The 27287-nt window shown below is 43.8% G+C and overlaps 1 protein-coding gene across 1 annotated transcript; it reads right to left on the reverse strand.

The window, feature by feature from the left end:
* Positions 1-21588: 21588 nt before the first annotated feature.
* Positions 21589-26957, reverse strand: LOC123411919 (nudix hydrolase 15, mitochondrial-like). Its single transcript, XM_045104875.1, has 4 exons — positions 26636-26957; positions 24963-25105; positions 22309-22428; positions 21589-21948 (listed from the first exon to the last, which is right to left on the reverse strand). Exons 1-4 carry the CDS (start codon positions 26865-26867, stop codon positions 21748-21750), a joined length of 696 nt encoding a protein of 231 aa, XP_044960810.1. The 5' UTR covers positions 26868-26957; the 3' UTR covers positions 21589-21747.
* Between the last annotated feature and the right edge of the window lie 330 nt (positions 26958-27287).

Raw genomic sequence — 27287 nt, forward strand, 5'->3', positions numbered from 1 at the left:
TGCCAAGAGCGCGTCGTCCGAGACGTCGTCGCCACCGCAACCCTACATCCCCACCCCATGGCCCTGTTGACTCAGGAGCCTCGGCGAATGGAGGAGCCTTAATGGCTACTGAGCCTATCAGTTCAGAGGCCAATGAAGGCGGAGCGAGTCCGTCAGAGTAGTTGTCAAGCTCTGGTAACCGCGTTACCATGTAACGTTGTATTCGAGTGTTTGTAATAGAACGATTTTTAATAAAATTGCAGGATACGTGCACCCCTTGTTATTATGAGCAAAAATGGCGTAAACTAGTCCGCGTGGCCTTAGAGTAAATTTTTGGGCGTGACCCCGAGCCACCAAGTCAGCTACCCGAGCGATGTATCACTTGAGAGTTGATACCTGAGTTTTCACCCCGGTAAACCAAGCCACCCTAGTGTCATGTTGTGTGTGTCCCTAAGCCAGACACCTAGTAAGACCACCCATGACCGCTCCTAGCACTTCTCACCAAGTGCGCTGCCCCGAGCCAGTCCTTCCCATGAGTACCCACTGGGACTCATCCGGAAGTTCTGGATACAAACCCACAAAGGTAACTGTGTTGCCTCGCAGCCCAGTATAGAGTAGCTCTGGTTTGCCCATCCCCTTCCCTTCAGGTCATCACCAAGGGTGTTGACCCATGAGCGGGTGGAATAATTCCACACGCAGGCTAGTGGAAAATTTTCAGATCTTCCATTAGTAGGTGATTGTAGTCAGACGCAAGGGGGACATGTTTTCCAAAACTCCTTCTAGGAGAAGCAAAATGTGTTTTCCCCGACCGAGAGTATTTTCTCGGGAACCCCTTGCATGTATCCCGTTGCCCGTCCTCGGAGTGTACGTTAGTCCAGCGGTATGTTTCCCTGATTCCATGTGAATAGTGGTGTATCTTTTGGTTGCATTGTCTGCACTTGCATATGAGTAACTGTGTGCCATGAGATTGTTTTTTGGTTGCACGTGCATTTGACTAGTCATGTCCCGTATTTCCATGAGTGGATTATTTTTCTTTCCCTAAGAAAATCTCGGGGACGAGATTTATTTTTAAGGGGGTAGTATCTGTCACACCCCAAAATTTTAATAATATTTTTCTGAAATAAAATTTTGCCTAGAGTAATTTTTTGAGGAAACAATTTGCTTCATGGCTCCTTTCAAAGCCTCTCTCCAAAAACTTTTCATTTCAAGTGGCTTTTTTAAATATCTTTTAGTGATTAAGCCCTTGCTTGAGACTAATTTGAATTCATTATTTATTTAGATGGGAATAATATTTTGGCTATTTATTATCTGAATTTCTGGATTTTTAATCTTGGAAACACTCCATTTCCTTTGTAAAGATATTTTTCCCCAAGGTAGATATTTTTGATAATTTATGTTGGAACCTGATTACTTGCATAAAAGCATTTCTTCCTTATGGTAAATTTTTGGGATATTTTATTTTAATATTTTTACCAAGATTTCCTTTATTCAAAACACATTTATATTTTCTTTATAGGGCTGTTTTGCACTGCAACCTGGTGACCACTTCTTCTAAAAATTCTATAAAAATTTGTAGATGACATGTGATGTCCCTAGATCACATTTATGCAAAAACCTACTTAAGTGTTTTGAATATTTTGAGCAAATTAACTGCTTTTCTAATCTGGTCCAGATTTGAGTTTGTACTACAACCCCTAGAAATAATATTTCAAAAATTCCATGAAAATTTGGGGATGTCTAGTATAGCACGAGATTCACTTTTATGCAAAAACCCCACTATCTGCTTGGTCAAAATTTAGGATAAGAACCATTTTTCTGTTTTGGTCCAATTTGGTCCTTTGCACTACAACCCTACTTTTCCTTGCTATGATGGCTTTTAAATTTTGCATGCTTGTTTGGAACCTTACCAAAACCTTAACTCCAGAAGTTGAGCTCCATTGGATGAGAGTAAACGCATGTGATAATAGGTCCAAGTTTTTGTCAAGAAATGTGTTTTCCTAAGTGTTGCATTAGCCAGTTTTTCTTTTTGCCAAACTAACCCTACCGCTTTGACTAACACCTAAACAGAGTACGATCTGGAGATTTTGGTTGGGATAAAATCTCTTTAGGAGCCTCAGGCATTTCATCAAACACCTTTGATGCATGTACAAATTTGGCATGAGTTTAAGTTTGCATTGTGGAATTGCTCTCCTGGCCCTAATGCCTTGTCCAACAGTCTTGCCATAGCATCTAGCCTAGCCCTGTGCAGTCCCTCTGGCTTTGGAGCTCTTTTGGGTGCCCTGGCATTTCATCGAGCAGGTGTCGTGCGTGCTCTGGGTGCACCAGAGAGCATGTTTTGCACGCGCGCGTGCCGAGTCACTGCATCCCCGTGCCCCTTGCCCTTTGGTCAGCTGCAAGCACCGCGTCAACCCTCTCTCCTCCGACAGTCGGTCGCCGCCCCTGTGCGAGCAAAGCAGCGGCAGCGCAAATGCCGTTGTTCCTCCTTTGCTGCTGCCATGGACGCTGTCGCTTGATCCCCCTTCGTGCTCCACCTGTCCCTGGACCCCTCCCCCTCGTCGTATGCGGCTGCCCCGCTGCCCTGCTGCCGCCCCTGTTGCGCCTGGAGCTCTGTCCCCGACGAGCTTATGTGAAGGCCGCCACGGAACCGACTCAAGATAGCTATTTAAGGACCTCCCGAGGCCTCCGAGCTCCTCAGCAGCCTTCCAGGACCAGCAACCCCCTCCCCATCGACCCAATTTGGCCCGAGCTTCCTTCTATGCTCCTCTGTGACCTGACCACCACCGTCGACCTCCTTCTCGATTCCGGCAGCCCCAAGCCCCTCTCCTCCTCCCAGTACGACTGCTAGCCTACCCAGACCCCGGGGAACCGTTTCCCTTCGTCGCGCATGACCAGGCGCCACCTGAGGCAGAAGCTGCACGCTGGTCGACGCTCCATCCACCATTGCTGAAGCTCCTCCAACCCCGAGATCCTTCGCGCCCCAAGCCGGCAAAAATGGATGCGGCTTCCTCCCCTGAGCTCGTAGATGGGTCGAGCATCGGAGATGATGCCCTGTACCGCCAGCAATCGCCGTCGGGATCGGCTCCATTTCTGTCCCTCCGTGCGGGAGGAAGAAGGAGAACCCGACAGGCGGGTCCTGCCTGTCAGTGAGCCAGCCTCGGCCCCGAGTGGCGCAACCCCCTCGGGTGTGTCTTCCCTCTGGTATAGCGTATTCCCATATGACCGTTTCGGAAAATGCGCTTCCTCTCTAGCGAAAGCGTATTCTCACCGAAACGTTTTCTTTTATTTTGGATTTTAAAAAACAGATTTGACCAAAAAGTTTGACTGGCTCTAACTTTTTATAGGAAACTCCAAATCAATTGATTCTTTTCCCTACTAGCTTATAATTTCATCGATTTTATTTTAAGATTTATTTAAAAATTATTCAAAGAACTTTTGTGTGCTGTTTTGATTTTGCGTGTTAATTCAAATATTTTCAAACTAGGATTTTGAAGAGTGGATTCCTACTCCAAGATGATGGGGTACACATCACCCTCCTCAAACCCCTAAGGCAAGCATCTTGAATCCAAATTTGCATAAAGTTGTGTGATGATTGTGGGATTTATATACTGCATGATTTGAGGTTATGTTGATAATAACCTACATGAAATAATAGCTTGCATATTTCATGCATGCTACTCATGTTATAACATTGGTGAAATATGATGATGGCATGTGCTAGTTATGAGAGGTTGTGGAATAACCTAGTCACGCGGAACGTCATAGGTTATGGCCTGGTCATGACATGTGCACGATGATGCCGATAAAACTTGGTAACTCCACTATCGACCTAGATCGAGTCTTGTCCGTGTCATACTTCTATAACATGCTACCACAATTTCCTGGATAATGGATTCGGTAAAGTCAGTTGTAGACCTATTATCAGTCACACACCAAGTAGAGGGGCCGGTATGAAGGTATCCACGACCGTGGTCTGAATCTAGTCATACGGTCACGGGGCCTGGGTGTTCCCGGTTTGGGACCGGGAGGGAATGGCCATTCCCAGTGAGCGCGCGGTATAAATTTTTGATCCCATGCTAGTCGAGGTTGGATCCTCCTCGTCTTATGGTTTTTCCTTGGCAGCGTAGTCCGGGTGAAGCCGGGCTTCGTGGAGAAAAATCGGTGTGTGCTGATTCTTAGTGTCCGCTTCTAAAATGTCGTATGCGGGATTCGTCTTGTCGACTATCGAAAACCGTGAGCTGTGGGTAAAGAGTACACCCTATGCAGAGTCAAAACTATCCGAGTAGCCGTGTACCCGGTCAAGGACGTTGTTTGCCGAGTCAAGTGTCGGTCCTAGAGTCGGTCTTTGGAGTAGAAACGGTGATAATAATAATAGATGCAGAAAATCATATGATGATGTGGTGGATAATCATATTATTATTACTTTGGACTATCCCCTATGATATTGTGGTTGGATATTCGTGGGACGGTTCTACCTCCTGGATATTCAATATTTATTATTATTTCTCATAAGCCGTTTATGTTGTGTCGCTGAGACGCCCGACTGTGGCATGCTTATTATCATTTTTTATAAGCCCTTTATGCGGTGTCGCTCAGATGCCCGACTATGGCATGTTTATTGTTTCATATAAGCCCTTTATGCAGTGTCGCTCAGACGCCTAACCGTGGCATGTTTATTGTTTCATATAAGCCCTTTATGCGGTGTCGCTCAGACGCCCGACCGTGGCATGTTTATTGTTTCATATAAGCTCTTTATGTGGTGTCTCTCAGACGCCCGACTGTGGCACGCATATTATTACTTAATCAGCATTATCATCCTTGCTTGTTTATAAATTAATGGTGGAAACATGGCATATCTTCATGAATGCATCCATGAATTAAACTCTAATGGCAAGATATGATAGATAGTGGAAATTTGCATGCATCTCACCTGCTTAGCGTATTTGTTCTCTTGATGTTTGCGAGTACATTCAAAGTACTCACTGGCTTGTTCCTGGCTATTGTGTTGTCCAGATTGCGTTCGAAGAGGAGCACGATGCCGCCAACCCCGGAACCTTGGAGTCAAGGATAGCAGCGCTGTGAGATAGGAATTTATCCAGGTCAGCTATTCCTGTAGGAATGGAGTCCCATGGGTACTGGAGATTCCTCGAGTCGCTTCCGGTGTCAATCTTTGACTTTTGTTCAACCTAGTGGACATTCATGGTCTTGTAATCCAGATTTTGTATTTTTCTTGGATATTCTGTATCAAGTAAGTGTCTACAAGCTAACAACAATCCTGGGGCTAGTAAACACAGAGACATGTTTTCTGCAAATTATTTTCTGAAAAAAACGTTGCTACAGAGATGTTAAGAGAGTTTTCTTTTGTTGCTTAAGCATTTGCATCTCTTACCCATGCATTATTGCTTTTCATGTGTATGCTTGGTTATGCTTATTTCCTTATATAAACTCTCTTGAAAGTGATTATAATCAATTACCAAAATGGGGGAGATTGTTATAGCATATTTCTCCATATGTGGTTTCCGTAATTGATCACAATTCCTATGGACTAGTGGTTGCTTTAAGTTATATTTGTAGGATTTGTCCATAGGCACTTCTTGAAGTCCATCTATTGGTTTCAAGGAGTTTATATGATGACCAAGGTGGTATTCAAGGTTTCATCCAAAGATTGGTCATAAAGACACAACGCTAATCAAGACTAAGTCAAAAAGTAAATCAAGTTGATCAACACACAAAGCGTACAAGATGTACCAAGAAGTATCAAGTGATCCCATGGTATGGCAAGCATTGTCCATTATGCTTTGTGTACTAAGCCATGGTCTTGGTGAGAGTTTTATGTAGGGTTAGGTGTGTTTCCATGGGTTTGCGTCAAGGGGAAGATCTCATTCATCCCATGGAATATTGTGGTGTGCAAGTTCAAGTGGAGCATCATGAAGATATCATGCTTTAATCTGGCCGTCCATTCTGGTGGCAATGGACTTGTGAAGATGTGTTGAAGAGTGGCTCACCCATAGTGGAGTATGGGGGAGCAATTTACAAGTCTTCATTGAGCTAGCGCAATCAAGAAAGGTGGTCCATCTTGGAGAAGTCAAGATCATCATCATCTAGCTCAAGTGGACTAGGTGCAAGGTATAGGTTTTCCCTTGATAGGTTTTTCTATTTTAGGATAGATTGCCGTACTGTCAAGGGGGCTCTCGAGTGAGTAGGTTGATCATACCGTTTGTTGAGAGCTCAAACCATTTGCATCCTTTCATCATATTTATTGGTTCTTGTTTGGTGGTTCTCTTTGTCAGTTTTACAGCTTATGGTCATCTTTATGACAAGCTCGAGTTCATGAAAAACGGAGTGTTGGGTAACGTAGCATAAATTCAAAAATTTCCTACGCATATTCAGATCTTCCTATGGAGAGACCAGCAACGATAGAGGGGTAAGAGCATCTTCATACCTTTGAAGATCGCTAAGCGGAAGCGTTGCTAGAACGCGGTTGATGGAGTCGTACTCGCAGCGATTCCGATCTAGTGCCGAACTACGGCACCTCCGCGTTCAACACACGTGCAGCCCGGTGACGTCTCCTGCACCTTGATCCAGCAAGGAGGAGGGAGAGGTTGGAGAAGAACTCCAGCAGCACGACGGCGTGGTGTCGATGGAGAGACGAGGTCTCCCAGCAGGGCTTCGCCAAGCACCGGCAGAGAGGAGGAGGAAGAGGGGCAGGGCTGCGCCGAGAGAGAGGGAAAACCATGTCGCTCAATGGCCAAAACCCCTCTATATTTATAGGAGGAGGGGGAGGGGGTGCACCACCCCTAGGGTTCCCCCCTAGGTGGTGCGGCAGCCAGCAGATGGGAGGGGGGCGGCGGCCAGGGCAGGGAAAGGGGGGGCGCACCCTAGGTGGGCCTTGGGCCTCATCTGCGCCTAGGGTTTCCCCCTTCCCCCCTTCTCTGGTGCACATGGGCTGGGTGGGGGGCGCACCAGCCCACCTAGGGGCTGGTTCCCTTCCCCACTTAGCCCATCTAGTCTCCCGGGGTCGTTGCCCCCCTTCGGTGGTCCCCCGGGGCCACCTTCGGTGGTCCCGGTGGTCCCGGTACATTACCGATGACGCCCGAAACACTTCCGGTGTCCAAAACCATCCATCCTTTATATCAATCTTTACCTCGGGACCATTCCGGAGCTCCTCGTGACGTCCGGGATCTCATTCGGGACTCCGAACAACTTTCGGTAACCTCGTATAACAATTCCCTATAACCCTAGCGTCATCGAACCTTAAGTGTGTAGACCCTACGGGTTCGGGAGACAGGCAGACATGACCGAGACACCTCTCTGGCCAATAACCATCAGCGGGGTCTGGATATCCATGGTGGCTCCCACTAGCTCCACAATAATCTCATCGGATGAACCACGATGTCAAGGATTCAATCAATCCCGTATACGATCCCCTTTGTCTGTCGGTATAGAACTTGCCCGAGATTCGATCGTCGGTATACCTATACCTTGTTCAATCTCGTTACCAGTAAGTCTCTTTACTCGTTTCGTAGCACGTCATCGTGTGACTAACTCCTTAGTCACATTGAGCTCATGATGATGTTCTACCGAGTGAGCCCAGAGATACCTCTCCGTCACACGGAGTGACAAATCCCGATCTCGATTCGTACCAACCCAACAGACACTTTCGGAGTCACCCGTAGTGCACCTTTATAGTCACCCAGTTACGTTGTGACGTTTGATACACCCAAAGCACTCCTACGGTATCCGGGAGTTGCACAATCTCACGGTCGAAGGAAAAGATACTTGACATTAGAAAAGCTTTAGCATACGAACAATACGATCTAGTGCTAGGCTTAGGATTGGGTCTTGTCCATCACATCATTCTCCAATGATGTGATCCCGTTATCAATGACATCCAATGCCCATGATCAGGAAACCATGATCATCTATTGACTAACGAGCTAGCCAACTAGAGGCTTGCTAGGGACACATTGTGATCTATTTATCCACACATGTATTACTGTTTCCTGTTAATACAATTATAGCATGAACAATAGACGATTATCATGAACAAGGAAATATGATAATAACCATTTTATTATTGCCTCTAGGGCATATTTCCAACAGTCTCCCACTTGCACTAGAGTCAATAATCTAGTTACATTGTGATGTATCGAACACCCATAGCATTATGGTGTTGATCATGTTTTGCTCGTGGAAGAGGTTTAGTCAACGGGTCTGCAATATTCAGATCCGTGTGCACTTTACAAATATCTATCACTCCACTCTGGACATGATCCTGGATGGAGTTGTAGCAGCGTTTGATGTGCTTCGTCTTCCGGTGAAACCTGGGCTCCTTGGCTATGGCAATAGCTCGAGTGTTATCACAGAAGAGTGTCATAGGACCCGACGCGCTTGGAACCACTCCAAGGTCGGTGATGAGCTCCTTCATCCAAATTCCTTCATGAGCCGCTTCTGAAGCAGCTATGTACTCCGCCTCACATGTAGATGCTGCCACGACTTCTTGCTTGCTGCTGCACCAGCTCACTGCCCCACCATTCAACACATATACGTATCCGGTTTGTGACTTTGAGTCATCCGGATCTGTGTCGAAGCTAGCGTCGACGTAACCCTTTACGACGAGCTCTTCGTCACCTCCATAAACGAGAAACATTTCCTTAGTCCTTTTCAGGTACTTAAGGATATTCTTGACCGCTGTCCAGTGTTCCATACCGGGATCACTTTGGTACCTCCCTACCAAACTTATGGCAAGGTTTATATCAGGTCTGGTAGACAGCATGGCATACATTAGAGAGCCCACGGCTGAAGCGTAGGGGACAGAACTCATCTTCTCTCTATCTGCTGCCGTGGTCGGCGACTGAGTATTACTCAATCTCATACCTTGCAAAACTGGCAAGAACCCTTTCTTTGAGTTTTCCATATTTAACTTCTTCAATATCTTGTCAAGGTATGTACTTTGCGAAAGACCTACGAGGCGTCTTGATCTATCTCTATAGATCTTGATGCCTAATATGTATGCAGCTTCTCCAAGGTCCTTCATTGAAAAACTCTTGTTCAAATAGGCCTTTATGCTCTCCAACATCTCTATATTATTCCCCATCAATAATATGTCATCCACATACAGTATGAGGAAAGCTACAGAGCTCCCACTCACTTTCTTGTACAGACAGGCTTCTCCGTAAACCTGTATGAACCCAAACGCTTTAATCACCTCATTAAAGCGAATGTTCCAACTCCGAGATGCTTGCACCAGCCCATAGATGGAGCGCTGGAGCTTGCACACTTTGTTAGCACCCTTAGGGTCGACAAAACCTTCTGGTTGCATCATATACAACTCTTCCTTAAGGTTCCCGTTAAGGAACGCTGTTTTGACGTCCATTTGCCAAATTTCATAATCATAAAAGGCGGCAATTGCTAACATGATTCTGACTGATTTCAGCTTCGCTACGGGAGAGAAAGTCTCTTCGTAGTCAACTCCTTGAATTTGTCAAAAACCGTTTGCGACAAGTCGAGCTTTGTAAACGGTTACATTACCGTTTGCATCAGTCTTCTTCTTGAAGATCCATTTATTTTCTATGGCTCGCCGGTCATCGGGCAAGTCCACCAAAGTCCATACTTTGTTCTCATACATGGATCCTATCTCGGATTTCATAGCCTCAAGCCATTTGTTGGAATCTGGGCCCGCCATCGCTTCTTCATAGTTCGAAGGTTCACCGTTGTCTAACAACATGATTTCCATCACAGGGTTGCCATACCACTCTGGTGCGGAGCGTGCCCTTGTGGACCTTCGCGGTTCAGTAGTAACTTGATCTAAAGCTTCATGATCATCATCATTAACTTCCTCTTCAGTCGGTGTAGGCGCCACAGGAACAACTTCCCTCGCTGCGCTACTATCCTGTTCGAGAGGGGGTGTAATTACCTCATCAAGTTCTACCTTCCTCCCACTTACTTCTTTTGAGAGAAACTCTTTCTCTAGAAAGGATCCATTCTTGGCAACAAAGGTTTTACCTTCGGATCTAAGATAAAAGGTATACCCAATAGTTTCCTTAGGGTATCCTATGAATACGCATTTCTCCGCTTTGGGTTCGAGCTTTTCTGGTTGAAGTTTCTTCACATAAGCATCGCAGCCCCAAACTTTAAGAAACGACAACTTAGGTTTCTTGCCAAACCATAGTTCATACGGTGTCATCTCAACGGATTTAGACGGTGCCCTATTTAAAGTGAATGCTGCAGTTTCTAATGCGTCCCAAAATGACAGCGGTAAGTCGGTGAGAGACATCATAGATCGTACCATATCTAATAAAGTGCGATTACGACGTTCAAACACTCCGTTGCGCTGCGGTGTGCCAGGCGGCGTCAGTTGTGAAACGATTCCACACTTCCTTAGGTGTGTGCCAAACTCGTGACTCAAATATTCTCCTCCACGATCAGATCGTAGACATTTAATTTTTCGGTCACGTTGATTCTCAACCTCACTCTGAAATTCCTTGAACTTTTCAAATGTCTTAGATTTGTGCTTCATCAAGTAGATATACCCATACCTACTCAAATCATCGGTGAGAGTGAGAACATAACGATAACCACCGCGAGCTTCAACGTTCATTGGACCACACACATCAGTATGTATTATTTCCAATAAGTCGGTTGCTCTCTCCATTATTCCTGAGAATGGAGTCTTAGTCATCTTGCCCATGAGGCACCGTTCGCATGTGTCAAATGATTCAAAGTCAAGAGACTCTAATAGTCCATCAGTATGGAGCTTCTTCATGCGCTTAACACCGATATGACCAAGGCGGCAGTGCCACAAGTATGTGGGACTATCATTATCAACTTTGCATCTTTTGGTACTCACACTATGAATATGTGTAACATCACGATCGAGATTCATGAAGAATAAACCATTCACCAGCGGAGCATGACCATAAAACATATCACTCATATAAATAGAACAACCATTATTCTCTGACTTAAATGAGTAGCCGTCTCGCATTAAGCAAGACCCTGATACAATGTTCATGCTTAAAGCTAGTACTAAATAACAATTATTAAGGTTTAAAACTAATCCCGACGGTAGATGTAGAGGTAGCGTGCCGACGGCGATCACATCGACCTTTGAACCATTCCCGACGCGCATCGTCACCTCGTCCTTGGCCAGTCTCCGCTTATTCCGCAGTTTCTGCTTTGAGTTGCAAATGTCAGCAACAGCACCGGTATCAAATACCCAGGAGCTACTACGAGCGCTGGTAAGGTACACATCAATAACATGTATATCACATATACCTTTAACGTTGCCGGCCTTCTTGTCCGCTAAGTATTTGGGGCAGTTCCGCTTCCAGTGACCCTTTCCCTTGCAATAGAAGCACTCAGTCTCAGGCTTGGGTCCGTTCTTTTTCTTCTTCCCGGCATCTGCCTTACCGGGCGCGGCAACAGCTTTGCCGTCTTTCTTGAAGTTCTTCTTACCCTTGCCTTTCTTGAAACTAGTGGTCTTGTTGACCATCAACACTTGATGCTCTTTCTTGATTTCTACTTCTGCAGACTGGAGCATCGAGTACAACTCGGGAATGGTCTTCTCCATCCCTTGCATGTTGTAGTTAAGCACAAAGCCTTTGTAGCTTGGTGGGAGAGACTGGAGGATTCTGTCAATTATAGCATCATTCAGAAGTTCGACTCCTAGTGAAGTCAGACGACCGTGTAACCCAGACATTTTGAGTATGTGCTCACTGACAGAACTGTTCTCCTCCATCTTACAGCTAAAGAACTTGTCGGAGACTTCATATCTCTCGACACGGGCATGAGCTTGAAAAACTAGCTTCAGCTCCTGGAACATCTCATATGCCTCGTGTTGCTCAAAACGCCTTTGGAGCCCCGTTTCTAAACTGTATAACATGCCACACCTAACCAGAGAGTAGTCATCACTCCGCGTTTGCCAGACGTTCAGAATGTCCTGGGCTGCTGTGGGAGCGGGAGGGTCACCTAGCAGCGCATCAAGGACATAAGCCCTTTTAGCTGCTTCAAGGATGAGCTTCAAGTTGTGAACCCAGTCCGCATAGTTGCTACCATCATCTTTCAGCTTGTTTTTCTCTAGGAATGCGTTGAAATTGAGGTTGACGTTGGACATCTACATTATTTATAAAGACAACTTTTAGACTAAGTTCATGACAATTAATTTCATTTATTCAAATTAAGTATGAACTCCCACTTAAATCGACATCCCTCTAGTCATCTAAGTGATACATGATCCATATTGACTAACCCGTGTCCGATCATCACGTGAGACGGACTAGTCACCATGGTGAGCAACTCCATGCTGATCGTATTCAACCATACGACTCATGTTCGACCTTTCGGTCTCTTGTATTCGAGGTCATGTTTGTACATGCTAAGCTCGTCGAGTCAACCTAGGTGTTTCGCGTGTGTAAATCTGGCTTACACCCGTTGTATGCGAACGTTAGAATCTATCACACCCGATCATCACGTGGTGCTTCGAGACAACGAACCTTCGCAACGGTGCACACTTAGGGTAATACGTTCTCGAAACTTTAAGAGGGATCATCTTATTATGCTATCGTCGTTCTAAGCAATAATATGTAAAACATGATAAACATCACAATGCAATCATATAGTGACATGATATGGCCATTATCATCTTTGCTCTTTCGATCTCCATCTTCAGGCATCACATGATCATCATCGTCACCGGCGTGACACCATGATATCCATCATCATGATCTCCATCATCGTGTCTCCGTGAAGTCGTCACGCCAACCACTACTATCACTACTACTATAGCTAACCGTTAGCAATGAAGTAAAAGTAGTAAGCACGTGGCGTCGCATCTCATACAATAAATTAAGATAACTCCTATGCCTCCTGCCGGTTATCATACTCATCGACATGCAAGTCGTGAAACCTATTACAATAACATGATCATCTCATACATCATACATGCAACATCACAACTTTTGCCATATCACATTACATGTCAAACCCTGCAAAAACAAGTTAGACGTCCTCTAATTGTTGTTGCAAGTTTTACGTGGCTGATTTGGGTTTCTAGCAAGAACGCCTTCTTACCTACGTGACAGCCACAACGATGATATGCCAAAGCTATTTACCCTTCATAAGGACCCTTTTCATCAAATCCAATCCGACTAGAGTAGGAGAGACAGACACCCGCTAGCCACCTTTATGCACGGTGTGCATGTCTGTCGGTGGAACCAGTCTCACGTAAGCGTACGTGTAAAGTCGGTCCGGGCCGCTTCATCCCACAATACCGCCGGAAAATAATAAGACTAGTAGCGGCAAGCAAATTGACAAATCATCGCCCACAACTTTTGTGTTCTACTCGTGCATAGAATCTACGCATAGAGAACCTGGCTCGGATGCCACTGTTGGGTAACGTAGCATAAATTCAAACTTTTCCTACGCATATTCAGATCTTTCTATGGAGAGACCAGCAACGAGAGAGGGGTAAGAGCATCTTCATACATTTGAAGATCGCTAAGCGGAAGCGTTGCTAGAACGCGGTTGATGGAGTCGTACTCGCAGCGATTCCGATCTAGTGCCGAACTACGGCACCTCCGCGTTCAACACACGTGCAGCCCGGTGACGTCTCCCGCACCTTGATCCAGCAAGGAGGAGGGAGAGGTTGGGGAAGAACTCCAGCAGCACGACGACATGGTGTCGATGGAGAGACGAGGTCTCCCGGCAGGGCTTCGCCAAGCACCGGCAGAGAGGAGGAGGAAGAGGGGCAGGGCTGCACCGAGAGAGAGGGAAAACCGTGTCGCTCAATGGCCAAAACCCCTCTATATTTATAGGAGGAGGGGGAGGGGGTGCGCCACCCCTAGGGTTCCCCCCCTAGGTGGTGCGGCAGGCACCAGATGGGAGGGGGGGCGGCGGCCAGGGCAGGGAAAGGGGGGGCGCACCCTAGGTGGGCCTTGGGCCTCATCTGCGCCTAGGGTTTCCCCCTCCCCCCCTTCTCTGGTGCACATGGGCTGGGTGGGGGGCGCACCAGCCCACCTAGGGGTTGGTTCCCTTCCCCACTTAGCCCATCTAGCCTCCCGGGGTCGTTGCCCCCCTTCGGTGGTCCCCCGGGGCCATCTCTGGTAGTCCCGGTGGTCGCGGTACTTACCGGTGACGCCCGAAACACTTCCGGTGTCCAAAACCATCCATCCTATATATCAATCTTTACCTCCGGACCATTCCGGAGCTCCTCGTGACGTCCGGGATCTCATCTGGGACTACGAACAACTTTCGGTAACCTCGTATAACAATTCCCTATAACCCTAGCGTCATCGAACCTTAAGTGTGTAGACCCTACGGGTTCGGGAGACACGCACACATGACCGAGACACCTCTCTGGCCAATAACCATCAGTGGGGTCCGGATATCCATGGTGGCTCCCACTAGCTCCGCGATGATCTCATCGGATGAACCACGATGTCAAGGATTCAATCAATCCCGTATACGATCCCCTTTGTCTGTCGGTATAGAACTTTCCCGAGATTCGATCATCGGTATACCTATACCTTGTTCAATCTCGTTACCGGTAAGTCTCTTTACTCGTTTCGTAGCACGTCATCGTGTGACTAACTCCTTAGTCAAATTGAGCTCATGATGATGTTCTACCGAGTGGGCCCAGAGATACCTCTCCGTCACACGGAGTGACAAATCCCGATCTCGATTCGTACCAACCCAAGAGACACTTTCGGAGGTACCCGTAGTGCACCTTTATAGTCACCCAGTTACGTTGTGACGTTTGATACACCCAAAGCACTCCTACGGTATCCGGGAGTTGCACAATCTCATGGTCGAAGGAAAAGATACTTGACATTAGAAAAGCTTTAGCATACGAACAATACGATCTAGTGCTAGGCTTAGGATTGGGTCTTGTCCATCACATCATTCTCCCAATGATGTGATCCCGTTATCAATGACATCCAATGCCCATGATCAGGAAACCATGATCATCTATTGACTAACGAGCTAGCCAACTAGAGGCTTGCTAGGGACACATTGTGATCTATTTATCCACACATGTATTACTGTTTCCTGTTAATACAATTATAGCATGAACAATAGACGATTATCATGAACAAGGAAATATGATAATAACCATTTTATTATTGCCTCTAGGGCATATTTCCAACACGGAGTTCATGTGCATCTTCTATGATGTTTTCGTTGTTAGAGTTTTTACCAGTTCTTCATTCATAGTGGTTTCACATCTCTATATTGTTGGCATTTTTCTACTACCTCTTCTTGCTATAACCATTTGTTGTTTGGATAGTATTTGTCGTCTTCTATCCAACAAGCTTGAGTTTGCTCAATTCGGAACTCGTATGTGTAAGTTATGGTTGTTTTGTCTTACTTGTTTTTCACTAAGAGGTTGTACCGCCCCTACGAGAGGTTGTACCGCTCGACCAGTACAACCGGTGTTTGGAGCGGTTGTACTGCTCCAGAATTGGTCCGGAGGTTGTACCGGCCATGAACCGCTCTACCATCATACTAGGTTCTATTTTGGAGCGGCTCTTGGGCGTTTGTGGGCCGGTTGTACCGCTATATTACATTTATCAGTTGTACCGCTCACATCACCGGTTGTACCACCCCTGTGTTATTCTGCACATAACAGACAATTTTTTGGGGACCTATTTAATGGGGTGTTCTTCCCCAATGGTTGCCAAACTCTTGAGCTCGTTTTGCCCCCCATTGTTGACCTTCTTAGAGCTTGCTAAATCTCAATCCCTCCAATGATTCTTGCTCCTTTTTGAGGGAAAAGAGAGAGGAGATCTAGATCCATGTTTCCACCAATCACTTTCTTCTCTATGTGAGGGGAACCCCTTGGATCTAATTTTTGGAGTTTTTGGTGTTCTTCTTTGTTCTTCCTCTCATTTTCCACCATAGCATTAGTTGTTTTGGTGGGATTTTGGAGAGAAGGACTTGGGCATTCCGTGTCCCCCTGTCATTGCATTTGGTGCATAGGTTTGAGTTCTCCATGGTGATACGTGGAAGTAAGTTTGAGAAGCTTATTACTCTTGGGTGCTTGGTATCTTAGAGCTTGTTCTTATTGGGTGGTTTGGCATCCTAGAAGCTTGGTGGTGCCTCAGAGCTCAATCATTGTGGTGTAAAGCTCCGGGGAAGCGTTGGGGTCTCCAATTAGGTTGTGGAGATTGCCCCGAGCATTTGAGGTTACCTTGAAGCCATATTCCATTGTGGTGAAGCTTCTTGGTCTTGTTGGGAGCCTCCAATTAAGTTGAGGAGATTGCACCAACCTTGTTTGTACGGGTTCGGTGACTGCTCTCAAGGGTCCCTTAGTGGAATCATGACATCTTGCATTGTGCGAGGGCGTGAGGAGATTACGGTGGCCTTAGTGGCATCTTGGGGAGCATTGTGCCTCCACACCACTCCAAACGGAGATTAGCATGTGCAAGGGTGTGAACTTTGCGATACATCATCGTCTCCGCGTCCCTTAGTTGTCTCTTACCCGAGCCCTTTACTTACGCACTCTACTTTGTGATAGCCATATTGTTTCTTGTTATATATCTTGCTATCACATAGTTGTTTATCTTATGTCTATTCCTGGAAAATGATCACTTCTAGAATAGGAAGTTGGAGCATGAGGTTATTCTTGCACTGATATGGTAACTACTAGGAACAAGATGATTTGTGAATTCACTTTAGTTTTTGCTTCAGATGTAGTAGTACTAAAGGAGCTTCCTATTCTCTAGTAGTGTGATGGTTAGGACACTTTATGAGCTTGACTGAACAAAAATACGGAATACATTTATGTGGAACGACTGAACTTTTGAAGCCTTTCCTTCCTTTCGAGACCTAGCCTCTCATTCTAGAACATTGTTATACCATTTGGCTAAGGTTGAATATTGTCCGCGGTGTGCCGCTACGTATGACTCCATTTGGGTTATTTTTTGGCAAAAACAAATAGAAAGAACTACATGTCACAACTCTAAAATCTTTGTAGAAGAAGTAAATAAATCAATATTGGGCGTATTTTGAGCATCTGTTTACTGGAAGACACCATACTAGGATCACATCTTCTTAACTTGTAGGCAACAAAAGGTTTGGTTGTTGGTAATATAATGGCAAGCTCGGAACATTTAGTTCCATTGCAAGACTGTATAGTACTCAGAAAGTGTCCTAACCATCACAAGACATTATATTAATAATAATGAGTAAATTTTAGGAACTGTGGTAGTGCAAGGGATAAAATATAATATCCTCATTAAACGAATCAGAGGTCTAGTTTAGGGAGGTGGAGGTTTTCACTTATGTACCTTTGTACTTTATTCTTTTCCTTGTTCTTTTGATGATGATAAACAAGAGGCATGCAACTCAGTTTGCGAAGTTCATTTGCAGCTCGGTTGGGTTGTCGGTGCAGTACACATCATGGGCTGCTCTAGGGTGCTGCTCGCACATATCTTGGGAGGTTCATCGGAGCACCCCCTCACAGCTCTCTCCTTCCCTAATATGTAGTTAAATGGTGCTTCAAAGCGTGCGGCATATCATTGTGTTTGTTTTGTTTAAAAAAATCCGAGCTTTCGTTTATTTGTTGAACATGAAACAATAGATTTATGTGCATTCTTGTATTTATGTGCCTTTGTGATGCCGACAAGGTTTAGCAGCATGTTCCTCCCCCCCTTCATGATCTTGTGAATTTATGATTAATGTGTGTTTTCAGTATTTTTGTGTTGTTCGTACGGTGCACTAATGCCCAATGTGAAATACAAAAATGTTATGGAGATGACAAAGAAAAATTTGATGCTGCTCACTAATATTTATCATGTTGTCCACATGAATTTACAAAAAGAAGTTAAACAGAAACCAAACCATCTCAAAAAAGCTCGCTTCTTATTAGTTGCAGGTCACTCGCTCAGTCCACATGGTGCACCTCCTTGGCCTATGCATATAAAAAAATAGTAAGTATGGAAAAAGAGAAGGAAAAGTCACGACGTTCACTTTTTCCAGTGTCGAGGTTCACTTTTGAAAATTTCGCGGTTCATTTAGTACCAATGTGAAGTGTAGAAAAATGTTATGGAATCGAAAAATATTTTAATGAGGTTCACTTCTTTATAGCGATGTGGTTCACTTACCTGTGATGTGAAGTAATATTTTAATGAGGTTCACTTGTTTATAGCGATGTGGTTCACTTACCTCTGATGTGAAGTGTACTTCGTTTACTCGTCTTGAAAAATTCATGTCCAACAAAAGAAAAATAATGCAGTGCACTTGCCCATCGGATGCAGCATGGCTTCCTGTCAAAGAAGCAGTGTGCTCTTCTATCCGATGCGGTTCACACGTTGATTTGGGTGTCGCGAAAAAACAGAGTATCCGCATTTTGGTAAATTTAAAATTGCTCTTAAATCGTAAGGAATTAGCGAGTGTGTTCTACATGAAAAAGATGTGTCTCGTCGATACCTTTCTAACAACGTATGCGATTTGCAAAAATTTACGATAAAACGCTCGCTACAAATTGTAGACAGCGACACCATTTTTAAAATTGGTTTAAAACCACGAGGAATGTAAACAAATGAACAACATATGAAAGTTGCGCCTATTACAAAGCTTTTCAGCGCCGTATCATACGCCTCGTTCTGACAAACGGTTGAAAAACTGCAGCGAAAAATGTATCAAAAAAAATAAAAAAATTGAAAAACAGAATTCCGTTTTTTAGTAAATTTGAAATTATTCTCAAACCGTAGGGAATTAGAGAGAGTAATCTAAATGAAAAATATGCGGATCGACAATATCTTTCTGACTCCATATCATTTGCTTTATTCTGACGAGCGGTTTAGAAAAAACGTGAAAATATGTTTGCTACAGCCCGTCACGTGCCCACCATTTTCGAAACTGCTCTCAAACCGGGAGGAATCGCAAACAATGTTCAACATGATGGAGTTTTGGATTTTCTGTAGAAATCCAACAGTACATTATACGCCTTATTCCGACATACAGTTTAAAAACCGGAGCCAAAACGGTGTCAAAAAAGCGTGTGAAGTTTTTTTTTGATGACATTGGAGTGTTTCGTTTGATAGGGATGCAGTGCACTAACGTTGAGCGTGCAGTTGGGAAGTGTGTGCAGAATAACTATTCTGCTAATATTAGCAGAATAGACCGGCTGTATATATTACCACTTGACAAATTTTGTCTACCACTCGTGGTAGTTACCACCACTTGCGTTTTGTATGTTGTACAATTGTCCCAACAACTGGAACTGGTCCAAAAAATCATGTGTCTTCGTCAAACAACTGGTTCCATCTTTCCACTCCTTTACTTACAAATGTGCACTATGAAGCCATTGCGTGATTTCTCTTGTGTGAAGACATTCATTGAATACATTCATCTAATCTGCATTTGTCTTCATACTACTATAGTTTATCTTCGCTACACTTCTATTTGTATGATGACTATGTTGTACATGTCTGAATGTCCTCATTACTCTGCATGTCATGCCTAGATCCTTGGCTGTTATCCCTATTCGATCTTGATTCACTTCCGCTCAGTTCAAAGACATTTACTCTTTTGAAGCTTTTCATGGAAATTGCACGTTCACCCCCTCTAGTCGATAACTAGCACTTTCAATTGGTATCATAGCAAGGTACTCCCTTGTCTTGTGTTTCGGTTTAACCACCTGGAGTTTTAGCTATGTCGATTGTAGGGATAATCAAGGTCTCTGCTGTGTGACATGTCTTTGATGGCACAGACTACCCTTACTAGAAGAATGAGATGCGGATGCATCTCGAAGCCATTGACAACTACCTCTAGTATGTCGTCATGGCTGGAATTCCCAAGATCGGTGAAGGTCTCACTGCTGCTGATGTGAAGAGATTTACTCAACTACACTCAACCGCCAAGAACATTATATGTGGTCATCTGACTAGAGGACAATATGGTCGTGTGAGTGCTCTGGACACTACGAAGGAAATTTGGGAATGGCTATCCAAAGTTAATGAAGGTGTCTCATCTCAGCGAGACTCATGTGTTGATGTACTTCGCAACCTGTTCAACTGCTTCACGAGGCTTGGCAATGAAAAGTCTGAAGGGACATCAGATTCTGTGTGATGTCCTTAATAAGAAAATCTTGAAGAAAAACCCTAGGAAAGAGGGTGTTGGTTTTGAAAGAAACATCAATGTCAATGAATCCTATTGGAAGCCTGAGCAGTACCCCAAAACCACATGGGTTGTTGCAAAGGGCCCTTCAGCTGATCCATCCACACTATCTCGCTTTAACTGTGCTAATCCTATTGTCAGTCTTTCGACTCCAATTACAAAATTTTCAAATCACAGAATGGTGAAGTATTTTCTAGATTCATTGGAACTAACTGTAGGAATGGTCCTCCGATGAAAAGGATCTAGGTTCACAAATGTCTTCTTAAGAAGCTTCCTGTAAATGTCATGTCGACATCTGTTAGGAAGAAGACATACCCCAGAGCAAAGTCTTCAAGAAGATAAAGGTCTTCATATGATCATGCTAACGACTATGCTTCGCAGGGAAGGACTAAAAAGACTCATGAGTATGAGCACTATGGCATGAACCGTTATGTTCATAAAACTAGGAATTTCTCTGCATATTCTTTTGAGTACTCTAACCCTCCCGTGAAGTGTATTGTTAGGGTTCGTTGCCTAAATTCTTTGATGTTGCACAAAGGCTCATTGCTTCTAAGCCACCCCTTCAGATGTGGCTGGTTAAGAAGAAATAATATCTTCATGTAGCATCAAGTCAATAGGTCAAACATGATGTAACTTGAAGACTATATCTTGAGGCCCGAAAACATTCTTGTCGGGATGGAAACACTTTTTACGCCACTGCAAGTCTCTGTTTTGATGGGAGGCCATCTGGAGCTCCATTCCGGCACCCTGCCGCAGGGGGGATCAATCACGGAGGGCTTCTTCATCAACCTTGCCGGCCTCATGATGATGTGTGAGTAGTTTACCACACACCTACGGGTCCATAGCTAGTACCTACCTCCCTCCTTCTCTCTCCCTCTCTCTCACGAATTTCTATTTCCCAGTGACAAAAGGGGAAAGATGCATCTTTGTGTTTCTACTACTAAGAATAAAATAATGGGGTTTATTCATATTTCTTGAGTTTACTTTGTCTACATCATGTCATTGTTCTCCATGCATTACTCTGTTTTACTACTAGCTAAATACTCCGTGTTGCAACAGGGGCAACTTTATCCTAGTGGTTCAAGGTAGGAAAATCTTGATTGGGTTGAGACTGAGATATGTTGCAAAGAGGAAATCCATAGGAAAAATGTAAAAATATATACGATGTGATTGAGATTGTGTATGTACAACTACGTGAGTTTAATTTATTTATTTGCTTGCAAGAGTTTATTGCTATTGACGATTACTTGATTTCTGTTAGATTGTTTTGCAAGGAGTTTCTTTCCCCGGAAACGAGGAGGTGGGATTGGTTTGGAAAATAAGTAGGGTTATCATGTGGTTTGGAAGAAGAAGAAAAAAAACAATAGTATTAGTCATGTATCGATGGGAAGGATGGAAGTGATGAAAGCGAAACCAACAAATTCCCCTTTAATAGTGGAGATTTAACAATCGCGCTTCAGTTTAGGTATTCATCTCTGTATTACCATCATGTACTGAATTATAGAAAGAATATATTGATCATATATAAGCATATCGTATCCTTTACATTCCACAAATAGCGTACTCACGCCCAGCATCATATTAACTGAGACAATACTTAAAAAATTAGCTTGTAGCAGATCCTGAACTAGAAATCGAGCACCACTTCGCTTAGTACTTTGGAAGGTTGAACTGTAATCTTCGTTCTACAAAGTCCGGTGGCCGCTGGTACACAATGGAAGCAGCATGGATCAGGATGCGGGCAGTCAATCCCCAGATTACGTACTTCCGGTTTTCTTTCTCGTAATCGAAGTATTGAATTGTGAAGACTTGCCCCATCCGTTCTCTCTCCTCGGATCTCCTGTTCTCATCCTGCATCAGGGGACAAATGACATCCAATACGAGTACATCACAATAACTATCTTAGCAGACAATAAAATTGATTCGTTTCCATCATTGCGAGGAATGTTATTTGGTTCGGTTGTGCCTATCAAAGTTTTCAATTCTGGATAAATAGTTAAGTATATCGTCCTGCCTTAACTTGTATGGTAATTCATGCAGTAACCTTTTTTTGTTCTTTGTATGCAGCAAACTGATCATTTGTATACTAGACTGAAACTATTGTAAGCTTCCAACTGAGGCTGCAACAGTTACCACACATAATATCCTAAACAGAAAAAATAACTAAGCTGTGTACCCTACTTTAGCATGTGAGAACACAAAGACACTAACCTTGAGGAACATCTCCAGGGGTACATCGAAAATGTCATCAACCTCATGGATGTTGGGAACAGGTTTAAATCCTTCTATATCTGAGAGTATGCCAACAATAGGGACAACCACCAGAAGATGCTGCGACAGACAAGGAGAATGTTAACTTTAATGAATCTTGAGACTGTAGATGTAACTTTAACACTGAATGGAACTATGGAAGTTTATTAATTCAAACTTTAAAAATGATATCTTGTAAAAACTCGAAACAGTGAGGGGCACAGAACTTGTTCTGGACTTGGATTGTAGATGTTGGAACTAAATAAAGTGCTATTGATCAGAAAATTCACCATTGCAAATTGTGCAACTCAATTACATGGTTTACAAATGAAAAATTATTGGGCTCTCGCTCTAGCAGCAGCAGCAAAAATGCAATTCAGTTTAAGAGTTTAGCTTTGTTGTTGTTATGGAAACAATTTTCGACTAGGGTTTTCCTTAGTAGTGTGGCTAGTGAAATGTAAGTAGGGTTCTGTCCGACGGCCTTATAGGTCATCGACTCATCATACACTGACAAAGTGACACATCGATGTTTTTTAAATAGGTTGTGAGGAATATCTAGAACGTGTTATGTGAAGAACGTTTAGAACGTCGCCGCTTCCCACAACTCTCGACGATCGAGCCTTACAAGGTCCCTCGGACTCCAAAACCCGACCACCTCGAACCTTGCCCCTAAGGAGGGGCGGGGGCAGGGGCTCTCTTCTTGAGTTTATTCAAGTTGGAGCGAATGAGAGTACATGCCTATGGGGGGCTATTTTGTAGCCTAGTGGTCCTTGACAAATGACCAAGGCCCTTGAGGGTGGTAGGTTGGAGGGGTACATGGGTAGATGATGGTCCATGGGTCTATGAAGACTAGTCAAAGGCGGACGTGTCCATGGCTCATGGTGAGCCATGCATTCTCATCCATTCATGGATGGGCCTTGGCTAGTTGCGCCTCTTCTTAACTTGGCCTTCTTTGCTTCTCTGTCTTCATCTTTGACTTGCTTTTTCTATTTATCCCTCTTCCTTTGACTTGTTGACCATGAGGACTTTCTTGGACTTTTCTTGACCATGGTGGCTTGCTTGGACTTTTTTTTAACTGTTTATGTAGATGCCATTTAGGACTATGTGGGACCCCCAGTATAATATAGCTATTCCTTCACCAAGCTTCCACTAAATATTAAAATAATATGGATCCCAACAGTTAGTGGAATCTTTTCTATAATTAGTTAAATGTTTGGGCATTGCTGCAGGATTTACCTTTTTGTTATATACTATTAGTTGTTTAAACGCTTGTGCAAAATGAAAACCTATTATCTCGAAATATACATCAACAGAAACAGCCATATGTCCTCCATAGAATGGATGATAATAGTGGTAATCCCTATGGACGGGAACGTTTGGTTCCTAGATGTATATACACCCTGTATGTAAAAAAAATAGCAATTCAACAAAAAGTTGAAAAAAATTGAAAATATTTTTGAAATAAACTTGACCTTCCATTGTACTTGTGATAAAAAATTCCACAAAAAGAAAATTACACTTTGATGTCTTATCAAAAAAGACAAATTTTCGGTCAAAATAGTGTGAATAGTAACCTATAATAGCAAATAAATTTTGTCCTTTTTGCCAAGAAGTCAATGTTGGTTTTTTCTGTGTGAAAATTTATATACTAGTGCAAACAAAGTTAACTTTAATCCAAAAATACTTCTGAACTATTTTGACATTTTATTTAATTATTAAAGAAAATCCCCATATAGGGTGCATATACAACCAGGAACCAAAGTGTATTTCCCTAATCCCTAGTAAGTTAAAGGTGAACGAAACGCCACCACTCAGAACTTTATAAGAGTAAAGATAAATATTTCAAATGAATTTTCCGTGATGATATGACAAGTATCAAATTAATCTTCTGAATTTTCTCTCTTCCTCTCCTTTGCTGGAGTATTTTGGGGATTTGAGGGCCTTCTACTATTCATCTGTGAATACCAAGAGTACCATTGTACTGGGCACAGAAAGGGCTTCACGTCCATATGGTCGGGTCTGACTTCATATTTCTGAGCCCACGGGCTTGGTCCCTTGACTTTGAGTTGACCTTTGGAGGTCTTCCAGTCCTCCCTGAATCAATTTCCGTCAACTCCTGGTGCTTCCCGTTCCTCCTGGCTTCGTCGCCGGGAGGGCCGGAGGGGGTAGCGCCCGGTCCTACCATTTTTGGGCTTGCAGTTGACTTAAGCAGGTGAGAGTATGTGTAAGGACTTTACTAAGTCTAGATCATCGGCTATGCAATGGTTGCATCGCTTCGAGGCAGAGTGTGGACCCCTTATACCATATAAAGAATACTTCACTTGCTATTTAACTTTTTCATAGAACATAAGTCGGTAATTAAAAATGTGGGATGGACAAACATGATGCCTAGAAAAGACAGGCATGTCAACCTGATATGATCCTCAAGACAGACATACGCAGATCATGTGACTCAAGTTTGTTTGGCTGCAAGAACTGTGTACAGTTTCATATCTGTAATAGTTGGACAGATAAAAAAAAGGTTCCATTTCCCGTTACTGATGCATTGAAACAGGTTCTGTGGATGTAATAAAATTATCAGTTTGGCTAGAAAGTAAAACCAAAAGGCAATGCACCTTTGACAGGAAGTGCTCGAGAGAGGTAACAACAGTGACCAGACATGGATCCATCCCAATCTCCTCCTTTGCTTCCCGCAATGCTGTAGCTGCATCATCAGCATCGCCTTCATCAACTTTTCCACCTGGCAATGCAACCTCCCCTGTATCGAGCAACAAAATCACTGATAAATACATCAAAACATACATCTACGATGATGAGTAAGTTACTTTGCATTCACACTTTCCAGTATGGAAGAGACGAACTAAGCTCAAATGAGCTGGGTTAGACTACATCATCAGCTCACCTGCAAAGCCTATTCTAAGACAAGTCAGCTCCCTAGGCCAGCAAGAAATGTATGCTTAGTCTGGAATATATCTGAGTCAAAGCTATATAGCTGGCGACCCATTTGTGACCTTGAATCCTAAAATTCGAAAGCTATGACCAGCCAACTGCAAGCAGGCTAGATAGAAAACTGAGAATCAAGGTGCAAATTCAGCTTAATTCATTTCAGGACCAAACTCAATGGCTGGCCACCCGTGAGATGAGCCCAAATTGCTTGTAACTTTACAAGTTGTAAGCCTCTATTGCACCTCGCACCTCTGTTCCAATTAGGACCAAAGTAGGTTCTTCCTAGCGACCAATCCAACAACATGATAATATATTCCCAACTTCTATTCTATACTATTATATCCTAAAAGCAAAAACGTGGCTGAAAATAGGACATGACCTACAAAATCCAAGAGAGAAGCAAGACATCTGGCCATTGATTACGTTGACCCACATGCCCAAAGCCAGTTAAGGCCCAACCTGGTCCGACTTGAAATCCATAACAAATCATGGTAGAACTGATGGGGTTTTTTTCTTAATTTTTCAATAAAAATTTAACTTGTAACACATCTCCTTTTCATCTTTTTTTTGGTCAAGAAAAGCTTAGAACGATCAATAAGCCTTAAGTGGTTCGATAAAATTTTACAATCTAAATCCTTAGAAGGCTAAGTTAACTAACGGATATTTTAAAGCAGTCATGAATAATTAAAATAGCATTAAAAGATATATTGTTCTATGGTTGTCTGACGTATCTGAACATAAATAAAACAAAGTGATGCATGGCCATTTCGAAACTATCATCATGATTTATTAAACCATATCATATTTTTGTCTTGGTAATGCAATGATATTCAGCTCTCATGCTTATTCGAGAAAAAACATACTCAACACTATTGTGATTATTCTTTTGAGGGGATATATTTTTTGTGAAACCCAACACTATTGTGCAGTCTGTGAATCGAAAACCAACCACCAACACTCTGCAAATCATACCAGTCTAAATTGAATAGCATTGAAGTGACTTTTTTTTTGCGACATAATAGCATTGAAGTGACTTGAATCAATAATCAATACGAAAGAACACTAGAAGACTGGAACTACGGAAGCATCCATCAAATCATTCTAACGCCCTCGCACTAACTGAACAAGCCCTGATGATTAAAAAAAAACAGCAAGTACTCCTCTGAAACATTTCTGCTACATTGAACTCCCAGAAATCCAATCATTTGCTTAATTCCTCATATCCAAAACAAAGAGTCTAAAGGGCGGGCTTTATTTTGAGAAAACGACTCACCCTCTTTTGGATTGATCGCATCCATGAGAACCCGCATAAAAATCACCAAGAAACAAGCAAGCTGCTCACCAGAATGAGTGGAGAGAGAAGATGAGCGCTTGGTGAGGATGACGCGGAGCTCCCCAGCGGAGCCCCGGAAGAGGCAGATCAGCACGGCGGCCCTCCGCGGCTTAAACAGCTCACCCGCGTTGGGGGTCGCCGCCGTGGATGGATCACCGGCATACGGGGAGGGGGGCGGCCGGTGGAGCCTCAGCCGCTGGATGAGCGCCTCCATTTCCGTGGCAGGCTCCTTCCCTTCCATGCTAAGGAAACTCTCAGGAGAGAGCAGACGAGTTCAGAGTGGTTGAAGACTTCACCTCTGAGGAGGGCGCTGAAGAAGACGCTGTGACGGATCGAACTACCTTGGATAAAGGCGAAATTAGTAGTTGAGGGTAGGCCCGGCTAGGCGCCGGCAGACCGACCCAAAATTAATTAGTAGTTGAGGGTAGGCCCAGCTAGGCGCCGGCAGACCGACCCAAAATTGCGACCGGTCGCGTGTGAATTGTTGGATCTTGATTTTCATGACTGTCTGATCTGCGTGTCTTTCATCCCAATACCTAGTGCAATAAATCGTTTTTGATTGCAACAACGGCGTTGCTCCCCCCTCCCTCTCCCGGCATCCCCAAAAACGATAGAATTGTGGCCATGTCATCCCTCTATTGTGGTGTTCAGATTCACGGGT

This window comes from Hordeum vulgare, chromosome 7H (genome assembly GCF_904849725.1).
Source record: "Hordeum vulgare subsp. vulgare chromosome 7H, MorexV3_pseudomolecules_assembly, whole genome shotgun sequence".
NCBI classification, from domain to species: Eukaryota; Viridiplantae; Streptophyta; class Magnoliopsida; order Poales; family Poaceae; genus Hordeum; species Hordeum vulgare.